At 41.5% G+C, this 14291-nt stretch overlaps 1 protein-coding gene across 1 annotated transcript; it reads left to right on the forward strand.

Moving 5' to 3' along the window:
* Positions 1–4196: 4196 nt before the first annotated feature.
* LOC6568773 (protein stum) lies at positions 4197–13923 on the forward strand. Its single transcript, XM_032741103.1, has 11 exons — positions 4197–4968; positions 5212–5742; positions 5850–8392; positions 8461–9007; positions 10392–10431; positions 10703–10791; positions 12021–12692; positions 12777–12882; positions 13097–13223; positions 13277–13471; positions 13530–13923. The coding sequence occupies exons 1-11, from the start codon at positions 4226–4228 to the stop codon at positions 13646–13648; spliced, it is 5712 nt and encodes a 1903-aa protein (XP_032596994.1). The 5' UTR covers positions 4197–4225; the 3' UTR covers positions 13649–13923.
* The last annotated feature ends 368 nt before the right edge of the window (positions 13924–14291 follow it).

The raw sequence follows: 14291 nt of genomic DNA on the forward strand, positions 1-14291 counted from the left end.
GACCACAAAAAATGTTTTTGGACTGATTACTCAAAGATATTTCTCTAAAAAGTTTTGAATTGAAATACAAATAAAAAACATAAATTTGAAAACTACAGCCATAGAATGTCAGTCAAAGAACAACAACAACAACAAAAAGTTGCCGCCAGCCAGTGGCAAGTTTTCATGTCCAAGGCGTATTTATGTCAACCGGAAGTAGGTTTACTGACCCACGTATACCTTTCAGCCGACGACGACGACGACTGCTGCTGCTGCTTCTGCTGCTGCTGCTCCTTCGGCTGCCAACACTCAGAAAAAAATTCCATTACAAAAACTAGTGTTTTTCAAGTTTTTAGAAACAATTTCTAAATATTAGGAGAGAAAAATCTAAGAACTAGAAAAGTTTTCCATAAAATCGACAATCCCAAAAATATAGCAACTTTTTTTTTTTTTACTTACAAATATTTTCTCAAATGCTTATTAATAAACCATAAGTAATACAAATGCTAATATACGCATTTTTCTGTAAGTACATAGAAAAATAAACCCTGGAACCCTAAATTTGGTGCCAAATGTAAGGCGACTTACTAAAATTTAGAGCAATTTTTTTCTCTGAGTGTAGCTGGACATCAAGAGCCCAAAGCCAAAGCCAAAGCCAGGACGACGAAGACGGCAACAGCAGCAACAACAGCAACCAAAGCAGCAACGACAACGTTTCTATAAGAAGGCAATTTCTTTCAGCGGTTTAGTTTTTCAACGAACGGCGAGTGCATCGGATGGATCGATGCAAAAGGCGCGTTGTGCTCTGGCTCTTAATTCGATTTAAGCAAGTGTATGTACACATACACACATACACACATGCACACACACACACAGCCACACTCACACACACATGGCCTACTACCATATTTGAAACAACCATTCTACATTTTAGTGTAGTTAAAAACAAGAACCAACAAAAAACCAAATGTGAGTCAAATGACCAAAATAACCTCAAGTTGGTCAATAAATTAGTGGTGCCTAACATATAATAAAAAAAAAAAAATAATACAAAATATAAATATATAATAAACAATAAAATCCTAACAAAACTGCAAAAAAAGGCGAAATTGCAAAATGCGCAAGTGTTTTTTTTAAATTCTTAAAGCAACATTTTGCAAGTGAATGGAAAATTGCTATCACGACACTAACCAAGGATTTTCCCATAGCACATTAATAGACGTTGTTGTTCTTGCTGTTGTTTCCTTCTATGTGTTGCATGGCAAGTCGTTGGTCATTCAAGTGTTTTGCCTGGCTTGCCTTGCCTGGTTGTTGACTTGACTGACACACACACACACACATTTACAAACACACGGCGAAACATTTGAGTGTGTGTGTGTGTATTCGGAAAATTGTTGCTATTTTGACCCGCTTTAGTCCAAAGCCAAGGAGAAGGCAACCAAAGCGCGCGTGTGTATATGTGTGTATGTGTGTATGTGTAAAGTGCTCAGCCTACATAGACTATGTGTATGTATTAGTAAGCTTAAACTAATATTTCGCGTGAGTGTGTGTGTGTACCTATGTGTATGTATTAGTAAGCTTAGACTAACATTTCACAACACTTGCCTAATAAAATAGTTGCCACATTTTGCACAGATAACGCACAATGCACGCAAAAATGTAACAGTGCTCCACATAGATATAAATACAGATATGTAGATATATATGGTTATATATACTCGTATGTGTATATGTATGTCTGCTTAAGTTAATTCACATCGCGTGCTTCAATCATAACAACAGGTGCCATGTGGCGGCGATTCCCGCCTCCCCCTCCCCCACAAGGCACCCGTTACTCAAGCGAAACTCCTTTCGCTTATGCGGCGAATATTGACGGCGAATTCGGAATTTACTAGCTTATCGATGCAGCAAAGTAGATGGCAAACTTTTGAGTGTCGTTCAAATCAATTACAACTTTCGATTTGATTTCGCTGTTGACACTTTATTGATTGTGTTTAAGAACTTTTAATAAAAAAAAACTTTAGTTTAGCAAGGAGACTTTGTGTACGATATTTTACAAGTGCTTAGAAATAGACTATAAAAGTATTAATTTATCATTATGTATCTTAAATGAATAGCAATTCTTTTTGAACAGAACTCAATATAAAAATATTTTCAAAATCAATGGACTAGAAAAAAGCATAGAAAATTGAGTTTTTTTTTATTGCCAGACTGGTTTGGTGACTGCAGACAGTTATATTTTCAAGAATATCCACTAATTAATTTATACTAATTCATTTTAAATACAAATTATTTCATCTGTTACAAGAAATGCTTAAAAAGCTTTCAGCATCAAACATTTCTAAAGAGAGTGATTTAGTAGACAGTTCTAATTTCTATAATATTCATCTACTAATTTATAGAATATCCATAGAAGTTAGTTCTAAATTGTGGAATATCCAACGTATAATTTAATTCAATAATTTTTAAATAAAGTTTGGCTGATATTTTCTAATTTTTCAAAATATCCAACGAATGATATAAATTTATATAAATTAATTTTAGATACAACTTGCAACACTTTCACTCATTAAACAGATAAACTATTGCAGAAAGATGAAGATGAAGAAGTAATTGGCTTATTGTATAAACTTTATAATACAGTTAAAGTCATTGCACATTTGCTGGAAAATTGTATTGAGTGCAGTGCAATGCAACATAAAGCACAGCAATTTGCCACATGCAACGCGATTCGTAGCTGTAATCTAAACACGCACAAGTTATGCTCTCGTTAGCGAACCATTTAAGAAAGGCAAATAAATACGAAAAAACTAAACGCAAACTTGCCAACTACTCGACATTGAAATTCCCTGTTAGTTTAGTCGTAATATAGACTTATATGTCCGCTGATCATTTATTTATGTAAAAAAAATATGTTCTTATCTTATCTTATCTTAAAAATATCAAAACTAAAGTCGCTCAAGAAATTATAATTTCTGAGAATCCAAATTTATTATTTCTTTTCAGCTATAAAATTATAGTCATATTTTTCCCAAACAAAAGTGAGTTATTTGAATATGTCCGTTTAACTCACGAAGCTGCGTTCTAATAATAATCAAGTACACGGAAATGGAGCAAGTATTTAACACGACGACGTTGTTTAAGCATCGAACATGGACTGCTGCCAAAATGCTTCGGCAGGTTTATTGAAAACTTCATTTAGAAGTCTTAAGGCTACCGACAATTATTCTTATCCTACTTAGGACATTATTTAGGTACACATTTACTGCTGCAAGTGCGTCTAGACTCATTATCCTATCAGGTCGGAGAACTCTTATCGCGAAAGGTTTCATTACGGTCACGATATAATTTTTTAGGCAGTAAGTGCAAACTTAACAAAAAATGATTTTCTATAAAAAAAATAATAATAATAATAGAAAATAAACATGTACGCCACAGAGAGGCGTGTTTAGTACAGGGTATAAACACTCACTCAACTGTTAACTGCGGGGCATCCTATATAGCCGTCTGTCTGTCTGTCTGTGGAGGCGTTATCAGTCTCAATGGCAGTGGCAGTGAAAACAGTACAAATATAAATAAAATACACATATATTAGAAAATACAACAGATATATGATATATATGAGATATGCGATATATATTGCATTTGTAAATAATAATTACTATTTTCGCAACTTTTTACATTTATATTGGCTTTTATTTTTCGTTGGGGTCTCGGTCTGTGTTTGTATCTTTCACAGTCTTCAGTTTGTTGTCGGCGCTTCGCGTGTTTGGTGCACTGACATTGCATTGGCGAGAAGGTCTAATAATAATATATATATAATCTATGGATAAATTGGATATGGATATATATACATATATATACGATATAGTATTTACTTTTCGCTCCGTGTCACTTGCTCCATTTCCTTGGCTTGGAAGGGCTTTAAGTGCTTCGGCTTTCATCATCAAATAAACATTAAATGTTTTGCCAAAATTAGAACGCGCTAAATTCAGACTCAAGGATCCATTTTATGACACCTATTTCTCCCTCTTTCCCTCTCTCTCTCTCGTTCACAGAACAATGGCACATCTACCAGGCAACAACAGCAATCGCAGTTTAATTTGAAACCAGCAACAACAAGAGCAACAAAATCAACAACAACAACAATAGCAAAAAGTGCTTCCTACGCTGTGCTTCCTTCACCCCATTTTATTTTCTTGTCCAAGCCTTAGGAAGTTAGAGAGAGCAGCCCAAATGTGTAAACATGCAGCAAACATTGTCATATTCATCATCGCCATCACCGACACTCATCTCGGCGCCAATCCGACCCCGCTCCACAACGGACACAGCCACAGCAATCCCAGTCCCTGTTTCATTCCCGATCCCAGTACCAGTTACAGTCACAGCCACACCAGCCATAATATCCGTCGACTATAGCTACGATCCCAGGCGCATTATGTCGCCATCTACGCATAGCAATGGCAATTATACTGCCGAGGATCAGCTGTATATGGAGAACAAGACGATGACGACGATGACATCCTCTCAGCTCAATCAGCCGTATAGTAGCCTCTTTGGTGATCCAGTGCCCCCACCGCAGCCAGAGGATTACTTTGGCACCGCTGCTTTCGAAACGATACATGCCTCATCCATTGATATGCCCAGCTCCGAGGAGGATACTCTGGTCGCAGCGGTGGCTCTAAATGCCCTCACCGGAAATGAGAGTTGTCGCAGGCTCTTCTCCAATGTGCCTTATTGCAACACCAACACCATCAGCACCTGCCGTTCCCAGCCTTTACCACGCCTCCAACCACCGGATATACAAATTCTGCCCAATTCGAGTGCTGGCTCTAGTGGCTCCGATCAACTTGATTCGCCCAATTTTATGCTCCTAACACCACTGGACAATGTCAGCAAGCCGGTTGGCTATGACAACCAATACGATGAGCAGGCAACCCAAGTTTCCGAGGAGGAACAGGAACAGCAGCAGCAGCAGAGTAAACTTAGGTAAGTCCAGGGAGGAGCGGGTGTTTTGTGATGTTTCTGAGATTTCCACTATTCAATTTGCATTTAAATAACCCCAGACTTCTTATAGATCTTATAAATATTTCTTATTTTTAAATTCAAATTTGAATATTAAATTGTACTTTTCATTGAATTGAATCTATTTTTTGTGTCTTCTAACTTAAGTTGACATTAAATAAATAAAAATTGACCCTTCAACCCTTCCTTCTTACCTTCTCTCCACAGACCCAGATCGGAATCGTATGCGAGCAGTGGCTTGGATTGGTATCGACCCGTTTCGCAGCATTTTGCCGAGTTTAGTCGCATCCCAAAACTGCGACCCAGCTCCAAAATGGTCATGTCCATTAAGCACGAAGAGATGCCCCTCTCCCCGCTAGCCACCATGTTGCAGGACTCCACGAACTCGAGCAGCAGCGGCGACGATCAGTTGCAGGACAAACAAATGTCGTCCAGTCTAGACAGGAATCTAATACTCTCGCCCAAGCAGTATCTCCAACAGCAACAACAAAGGGAATTGCTGCGGGAGTTAAACGAGAGGCAGCTGATTGAGAGCATGCGTTCCTACGGCCTGGAGACGCCCATATCACACAGATCACATCACAGTCTAATGCCCGAATCGAGCATAGAGCGGGCAACACCAGATGAGGAGCCGGAGGAGCAGCAGGAAGATCAGGAGCTGGAGGAGTTGCAGTCTCACTTGCAGACTATGTCCCCGGTGGTCATCAAGGACTCAGTCTCCACAGGCGGTGATTATCGGTGAGGTCAACTGCTACATTCAGTAAAGAAAACCGCCCTAAATGTTGTAGGGCCATTTATTGATGAGTTTAGGTAATCTTTTTAAGCCCCTTCTCTTCTCTCCACAGCGTGGGCGATACTAGACTCCACAAGAAGTCCTCATTCACCATACTCTCCGTGCGCTCGCCCAAATCCTCGCCACAACGCACTGATCGCCATCCTTCGATTCAGTCCACAACTACCTCATCTCAAGCGCCGGCTCAGACTGCGCCACAGTTGAGGCCACGCCGCAAATCGTTGGCTGGTATGCGCTTGCCCCAACTGCCGTTGCCAGCAGCTCCAACGGATGATTCGCCACGTCCCTCGGTGCAGTTCAATATGTCTGGGCGTTATAGTCCGAACAAGCTGGCCATGCCCACAAAGGGCATACTACAGCAGCGGGATTCATTGACCTCATCCGTGGACACCACATATACGCCTCGCATCCAACGACGTGGATCTACTTTTGGCCAGCAGCGCATCAAGAGTCTGGAGACGTTACCGTTGATCACGGATGCCTATCTACGCAGCGCCATACCACGATTTCATAGATCCAACATGGAACTGGATAAGGAGCCGGCAATTATACCACCGGGCTCACTGCCACGTCCGTTCAAGCCAAATCCGAATCCGACGCGCAAACAGCGTGGATTGCTGAGCATCATCAATAAAGAGGAGAAGGAAGAGCAAGACCGTTTCTCCCCCCTTCAACCCCGCTCCAATTGGCTGAGTCTGGACGATCTGACGCTGGAGCAGCGTTTGAGGAAGTCCGCCTTCGATCCCCGGCATCGTCGTCGCTCCAGCTCCACATCGCCCGAGCGTCGCAGCTCAACGCAAACAGCCTCGGATCGACGCAGTTCGAATTTAAGTAGCATCACCACCTCCGACTTTAGTTTCCGCCGACCCACGCTCTCAACACTGCCAGCAACAACAACCATAACAGGAACAGGATCAACTGCTCCTCGTAGAAAATCCATTTATCAAACACCTAAAAAGTCTCCCCGTCGCAAATCGATTACCAGCATGGATTTGAAACAACTCGGTAAACGCACCAAGATTGCTAAGCCCTCGACTCTCTCGCCGATCATTGGCACCCCGAACAAGGACAGCGGCAAGGACAGTCCCCTGCATGGTGATGCCTATGAGGCAGCTCATCTCGACACAGCCTCCGAGCTGTCGCTGCTGCGCCGTCGCGATTCCACATCCCGCATACCAGTGCGTAACAGTCCACGTGACTCGCTGCCCAACAGTCGCTCTACATCACCACTCAAGGATCCACTCTCGACACTCTCCGGTCGCAATTCGCAGGCGAGCAACAGTCGCTCGCCATCGCAGGCAACGACTAGGAGCGGTGGCATGGATATACGTGGCATGGACATTCGATTGACGCCCAATCGTCGCAGTGCGCCTGCTTCCAGATCCAACTCTCGACTGGCCCAGGATAACTCCCGAACTGACTCGAGGGCTGATTCTCGGGCAAACTCCAGAGCGAACTCCCGAGCTGAATCCCGAGCTGACTCCCGAGCCAACTCCCGGGCGAACTCCCGTGCCGAGTCCCGAGGTGACTCCCGCGTGAACTCTCGTGCTGACTCCAGAGCTAACTCCCGTGCTGATTCCAGAGCTGACTCCCGGGCCAACTCGCGTGCCGACTCCCGAGCTGAGTCCCGTTTGAGCGTACGCTCTTCCATGCGTTCCACTCCCTCCATTTCACCGGCAGCCGGCAACAACACACGCAACAGTCGTCAGATGGACACCACGCCCAATCGTCGAAAATCCATATCGACAAGTCCCAAAACACCAACAGCTAAAGCAACGCCAAGACGCAGAATGTCACCAAGTCCTACGGCAAAACGTGGTAAGCCCAGCAAGCAGACACCCAAAGAAACCACATCGATTGGACCACGTCGCAATTCGCGTTCCCGCATACCCACGAGGAGCGCAAGTGCATCCAAGACCAGTTCACCCGCCCAGAAAGTGACAGTGGCGCCAGTTACCCAAACAGGCGACAAGGCAAAGGGCAAAAAGTCAGCTCAGACAGTTCAGTCCAGGAAGGTCAGTCCCAAGGCAAAGTTGAGCAGCTCCAAAGCAGAAAGTGCCAAAAAGAAGATCTCGTCCATAAGCAAACTGGAGCGTAATGGAAGTAAAACCCCGGCAAAAGTCACTTCCAAGAAGCCAGCGAAGCCGCAGAAACTGGAACAGGCAACAGCAACTAAGACCAATGGAAAAAGTGGATTACCCAAACCCCTAAAGCGCGCCGGATCCCAGCAGAGCATTAAGAAACCCCAAACACAAACCCAACCCCAAGAAAATGAGTCGAGCAAACAAGCCAAGCAGAAGATCTCCACGGAAAGGGAGGAGATCAAGGCCAAGGACAACACTGCGGACAGCAGTAAGCCATTGGCTATGCATGTGGGGAATGCCGTACAACAGGCGGCAGATGCTCTACCCGCTGTCCGCAGCGAGGTGAATGCAACGCCATCGAAAGGCGGCGGCATCCAGCGACAAGGCTCCAATATGTCCACATTGGTCCGCATGAGTTCCCGGCTCAGCCTGATTAGCAATAAGAAACGTGGAGATTCCGCACACAATCGCAAAGTGTCCACGGTGCCGGAACAGACAACTGAGGCAGAGGGTAAGCTTATAATTTCGAGGGTGTTGTTTATATAGTGAGTCTTTTCACTAACTGCTCAAATTTTTTAGTTGCTGCCGCAAAGGCTGCTTCTCCTCCAGCTGCAACAAGTTCCGATGCAAAATTGGAGGCTAAATCGATGATAGACTCGGCCACGTCTGAGACTCTGACTGACCATTTAATGGACCACAAAACGCATGAAAATCAATCCGGATTGGTGCCAGATTTAGCTGCTGGGGCATCACCCACACCGAGCGGCGCCGTCAAACCCAATGAATCTGCTGTTTCGCGTCTGGACACCGCAGACGGCAGCAATGCCTTGACGAGCTCACCCTCGGAATTGGAAAAATCGCCGGTGCCCCCAACGCAACCCATCGAAGCATCCATATCGGTGTTAAACACAGCCGAGGCGGTCTCGATTAGTCCACATGCCATCTCGGCCATGCCAGAGGCTGACAATGAGCTGGCCAATTTGGAGGAGGCTCAAGCTGTCAACTTTGAACACGCCAGGACGCACAAGGATGGGGGCAGCAGGGAGGATTTTCAAGTGGATGACAAGAGACTTTCGCCCGATGGACAGGGTGGTTCGACAGCGGGCAGCGGCGGTGCCCATGCCAAGTAAGTAATGAACTTCATTTAAGTAATTATAGTCTGAGCACAACTGGAAGTCAGACTCGAAACCCACACTCGGCAAAATAGTAGCCCTGAATACTCACCTCTCCTCAATATTCATAAGGTCAATTTATTAAATTTATGGTTGTGGCTTTCTAAAAACCAGGGTTTGAATTTCTAAATTTCAGGGTGAATTTTACTAAAATTTAGCAAAAATATGTCTAATTTAAAGGCTGTTGTTTTCTGTGCATAGAAGAATTCGTTTTTGTTCTATTTATAATATTAATAAATTTTTGTATTTTAAGATTTTGCATATACAAATATTTTAGATTGCTTACCAATTCATATAATAATTTTCTAAGGCAGACGACTTTAGTAGTCACTAAACTCGAACATAAAAACCGAGCCAGTAAATTCCATTACTTGTTTCATAATTTTTCAAAACTTGGTTTTCCTGTTGCTGGAAATTATTTCTAAGACCCACAAAAACACACTTGTTTTCAGTTTTCAGGGTCAGCTTTTTCTGAGTGCAGACTCAAATTTCGGTCGTCCTAAATCTTCCTTTGAGCATTTTTTTTGGAGCATTGCTTTTGAGACAGCTCTGTTTGATGTATAGCAGTCCATGCAAAGGGTACACAAAGGCTAAAAGAAACCAAAAAAAAACCAATTTGCCCCATCATTTTTTTTGTTTGGCAAGTCTACTAACTTTTTGCCACGTTCTTAAAGTGTAGCAAGTGTAAAAACAATTGCAAGCCATATACCTTAGACCCCTTGGCCACTAAATTAACATACCCGGAAACACCCGAACAACAACAACACGAATAAACCGTACGGATAAAACTTTAGAACGCCAAACCACGTGAATACGTATATATATGTGTATAGAAATATATATATATGTATATATATATATAGGTGGATATATAGTTGTAGCTGGGGTGGCTCAAGCCACTCATAAATGCGTCAATAAATTTACGTACAACTTTGTTTTGGGCGAGACGGCTTCGAGTAGGGGAGAGGGTGCTAAAGGACCATACGAAACGCCTTTAAGGATATCCGTTCGCTGGCTTGTCGTCGTCGTCGACTTCAACGTTGGTCGTGAGCTGCGGCGTCCTTCAATGGACAAACATATACACATATATATATGTGTATATATATGTATGTATGTGTGTATACTGCAAGTGCACTCAGAGAAAATATAGCCTGATGACTAGAAAGTTGTTCTTGTTTTTAGAAGTGATTTCCAAATATAAGAAAAATGTTTTCTAAAAGTTAGAAAGGCAATCCCAAAAATATAGCGATTTTTTCTGTTATGAGAAATGAATTTCTATGGCAAATACATTTAGAAAAGAAACAACATGAAAATTCGAATATTTTTTCGACATTTTAGAATAATCTACCCTGAAGTTATCAACTGCAAAAAATCAGTGGTATTTTTATTCTGAGTGTAGTGTGACCGACCAACCCAGTCAGAAGGAGGTGTGCACATACACAATACACAGCAACAAAAACAACAGCCAACATTGTATGGGGAGCTGCTTACTTAGTTTTCGTGGCATGTCCAAAGTTTCATGCCGCAATAACAAATCAGTTTCAGCCGGACAATCGCGCCAAGCGCAGCACAAAACCAAAAATCACTCTTAGCACAAAAAGTAAATCCTAGCAACAAAAAACAAAAAATAAAAGCTTTAAATCTAAAAAATGTTGTCGAAGAAGAAAAAGAATTCGGTCATCTTCAGCATTGATCTGCCGCAGAATTCATTGATTGATTCGGACAAATATTTCTATGGGTAAATAATACTACAAAATTAGTCTTTTTTTACTCCTTCCATTATAATAAACAAGTACTTCTATGGGTAAATAATTCTTTAAAAAATTGAGTATTTTGCCTATTCATTATTCCAGTTTTTAATGAGTAAATGCAACAAACTTGTGAAATTTTTGAGTAAATAATAACAAACAAATATTCCTATGGGTAAATAATGCAATCACGTGTGATTTCTACGCCCTAAGTAATTAATTCTGAAATGCGACAATCTTGCGCAAGTTTTGAGTAAGCAAAAAAATAAAGAAACTTGAATTTCTTGACTCGACCTCCAAAATAAGTTGGGTTGTTTGCCTCGCGTCGTTGAAATCATATTCATTATCCTTAGGCACGTGGTCGCAAGTGGTGGCAAATTGTGTAAGTGAGTGTTGAGTGCTGAGTGGCGAGTTGAATATGAGGCAATTTGTGTTTAGTTAACAAACTATACTCGCTTATGATGTTATCCAACCAACAAAAAAAAACAAAATAGAAAGAAAAACCCAACCTTGAACTTACTCTGGGATTATTAAACCCAAGCAATGCGTGCACGCATCCCCCCAAAAGGAAATTCTATGAATGAAAGTGTAGCAAATTGTCCATTATATATATATATATATATATATATACATTATTTGTCGAACTTTTGACCTATGCATATGCTAATGGGCATTGTAGCTGCTCTCGTGCACCAGTTCATCTTTATCGTATTGAATGCAAAAGCTGAAACTCATTTCATATGCTAATGACAGTAATGGCAAAATGCAATCGCAAGGCGCAGAGCACGAAATTGATTTGCATAAAATAAAGGCACTTCAATGCAAAAGTCGAGACTATGCAAATGTGCAAATTATTGCCATGATATCACACAGAAAGGACAAGGTCTATGGTCATTATGGTTATTAGACTCAGACAACACTGCGAAAAAAAAACTATTATTGACTGCTATACTCAAAAAACAATATATATCCAGCCAAGTGTAGCTCAGATTATTATTCAGAAAGTATATTTAATAGTTTTAATTTCCACTTTTTAGATATTTATTTCTTAATTATAGAATTCATTTTTCGTAATTTTAGAAATTACTTCTAAAAACCAGACAATTCTTATAGTTTTTAGGATGATTTTCATTAATGGCCAATTTTCTAAATTTCGCGCATTTTTTTTTCTGAGTGTAGTTAAGAGTATTTACTTAAACGATCTATTATTACCTATTAGAACCAGCAGCGAGGAGTTCCTCAAGGATGATGTGGGCAAGGGACGTGGCTGTTGCCGCTGTTGCAGCACGCTCTGCATGCGTTTCCGTCGATCGCGCTGCATGCGATGCTGTGGTCGGCGCAAGGATCGTCTCCATGATGCCACCGAGGAGCACCCAGTGCTTTCCAGTGCTCGAAGCAGCGCCACAACAACAACCACAACCCAAGTGGAGGTCATAGACGAAACGAAGGTGGATAAGAAGAAAAAGGCTCGTTGCTGCCCAAAATTCAATTGTTGCAAGAGTTGCAAAAAGAAACCAAAGCCAAGTGGCGAATCGGATGTGGATAAGGAGGAGGCCAAAATGAGCAGTGACATGGGGCAAATGCATCAACCCATTCCCAAGCAGCAGCAGCAGCAGGGAAAGTGTGGCATGTGCCTGCGAAAGGTTTTCTGCTGTCGTTCGGTGAACAAAGTGGATCCGATCACAGGCGATGAGACAGAGCTGAATAAATGTTGCTTTTGCATACCCTGTCGACGCAGGCGAGCAGCTGCTGCTGCCACAGATCCCAAGGTGGCATGGCGAGATCCAGATCGAGATCCAGAGCTGGGCATAACGGCAACAGATGCGGCTGTCCTGGAGGGTTCCTCGGTGGCCCCGTCCTCCACAGCAGCAGCCGAAGAAGTGACCAAGGTGTAAGTTAATCGAGTGTATATATTTATATATATTTATTATATATATATTATATGTGCATTTAACTAATTCCTCGATTATTTTAGGGGCTGCTGCAAACGATTCTGGCTCATGCTGCTCTGTTGCCGTAAGAAGAAACCACGTCGTGGCTCGGAAACACGTCGACAAAGTATTGTCGCACCACCAAGCGAAGTAAGTCTATTTCAATTCTTTATATACTTTTGTATATTAACGTAGAATCAGTTTTGACAAAGTTATGGCTTTAGAAGTTATCAATCTAGAGGTCAAATCATGATTAAAAATATCTAGCTTTTAACAATCGGGGTTTGTTTGACAAAGTTATGGATTTGGAAATACATATCTGATCAGTACCTATACTTAATGTCATTTCTATTATATATTTTAGGATACGCGTCGCAAGCTGCACAATGATCTGGTGGAATACACTTCCAAAATGAAGGGAGCTATTCCAGTGTTGCCGCTTTATCTCGCCTGGTTTTGTGCCTTTTGCAATATCATCTTTCCAGGCTTAGGTGGGTTTTATGCCCCCTATAATTCGATGATAATTTTTTTCTAATTTTTGCAGGCACTTTGCTTTCCGGATTGTTCTGCTTGTGTGTCGGCATTCCACGATTTTCGCAATTTGACAGCGCAAGAGCTCGAATTGGATCGTTTATCATAAATATTATTGTGGCCGTGTCGCAATTCTTTTGTGTGCTCTTCTGCTTTGTGGGCTGGGGCTGGTCCATCTGGTGGGGCACCATAATGCTAAAGTGTGCAAGTATGTATTCTATTTTAACTTAGTAAGTATTCCGTCTTAACTTTCCCGATCATTCCAGAGAAACTGAGCAAAATCAAAAAGGTGGAACGTCTCGAACTGGAAGAGGAACAGCGACAAGCTGAGCTGGCGGCTGCTGCGGGCACCGTTCGCAGGGAGACTGAGACAGCGAAGACTTAAATGGGACTAGCAACAATACCAAAACATTCCAAATAAATATGGTACAACAAAAATTGCTTCCAGTGACAACATAACAAAAAATACAATTCTATTTGAACTTCCTTGGAATACGAGCAGATATTCCAGTGAATAACTAAAAATCGTCAAACTTCCAGTGACGTAACGGAGAAGATCAACAAAATGCACTTCCATATGTACATAGTATATATAGCGATATACATCTAAACATTTTTGTATAAATAAGAATTTATATAAATTTTCGCGTTTAAGTGAACTTAACCATAATATATTTGAAAATGTCAAACCCAACAAATTGGGCAGGTAAATAAATAATAAAAAAATGTTTATTTATTAAAAATATCTGAAAAGAATATATAAATATTGATCTATTTTATGCAATGCAAAATAACATAAATACCTGGGAAGAGGCCCGTTGGTGTGCCATTTTGATATTTAAAAGTGACAACATTCGCGCGCAGAGATTACCGTTGGCTTTTAACATTTTTCACAATGTTTGCTCAAGCAACTTTTGGAACTATTTATTTTTCAGTCGGTATGTACACAAGATTGCTCTACATTCCATTTAAGCAAATAAAACACATTATTTTATATTAATTTTTCTCGCAATTGAAACTGCTAACAG

Source organism: Drosophila grimshawi, unplaced genomic scaffold (genome assembly GCF_018153295.1).
Source record: "Drosophila grimshawi isolate 15287-2541.00 unplaced genomic scaffold, ASM1815329v1 contig_1367, whole genome shotgun sequence".
Lineage (NCBI taxonomy): Eukaryota > Metazoa > Arthropoda > Insecta > Diptera > Drosophilidae > Drosophila > Drosophila grimshawi.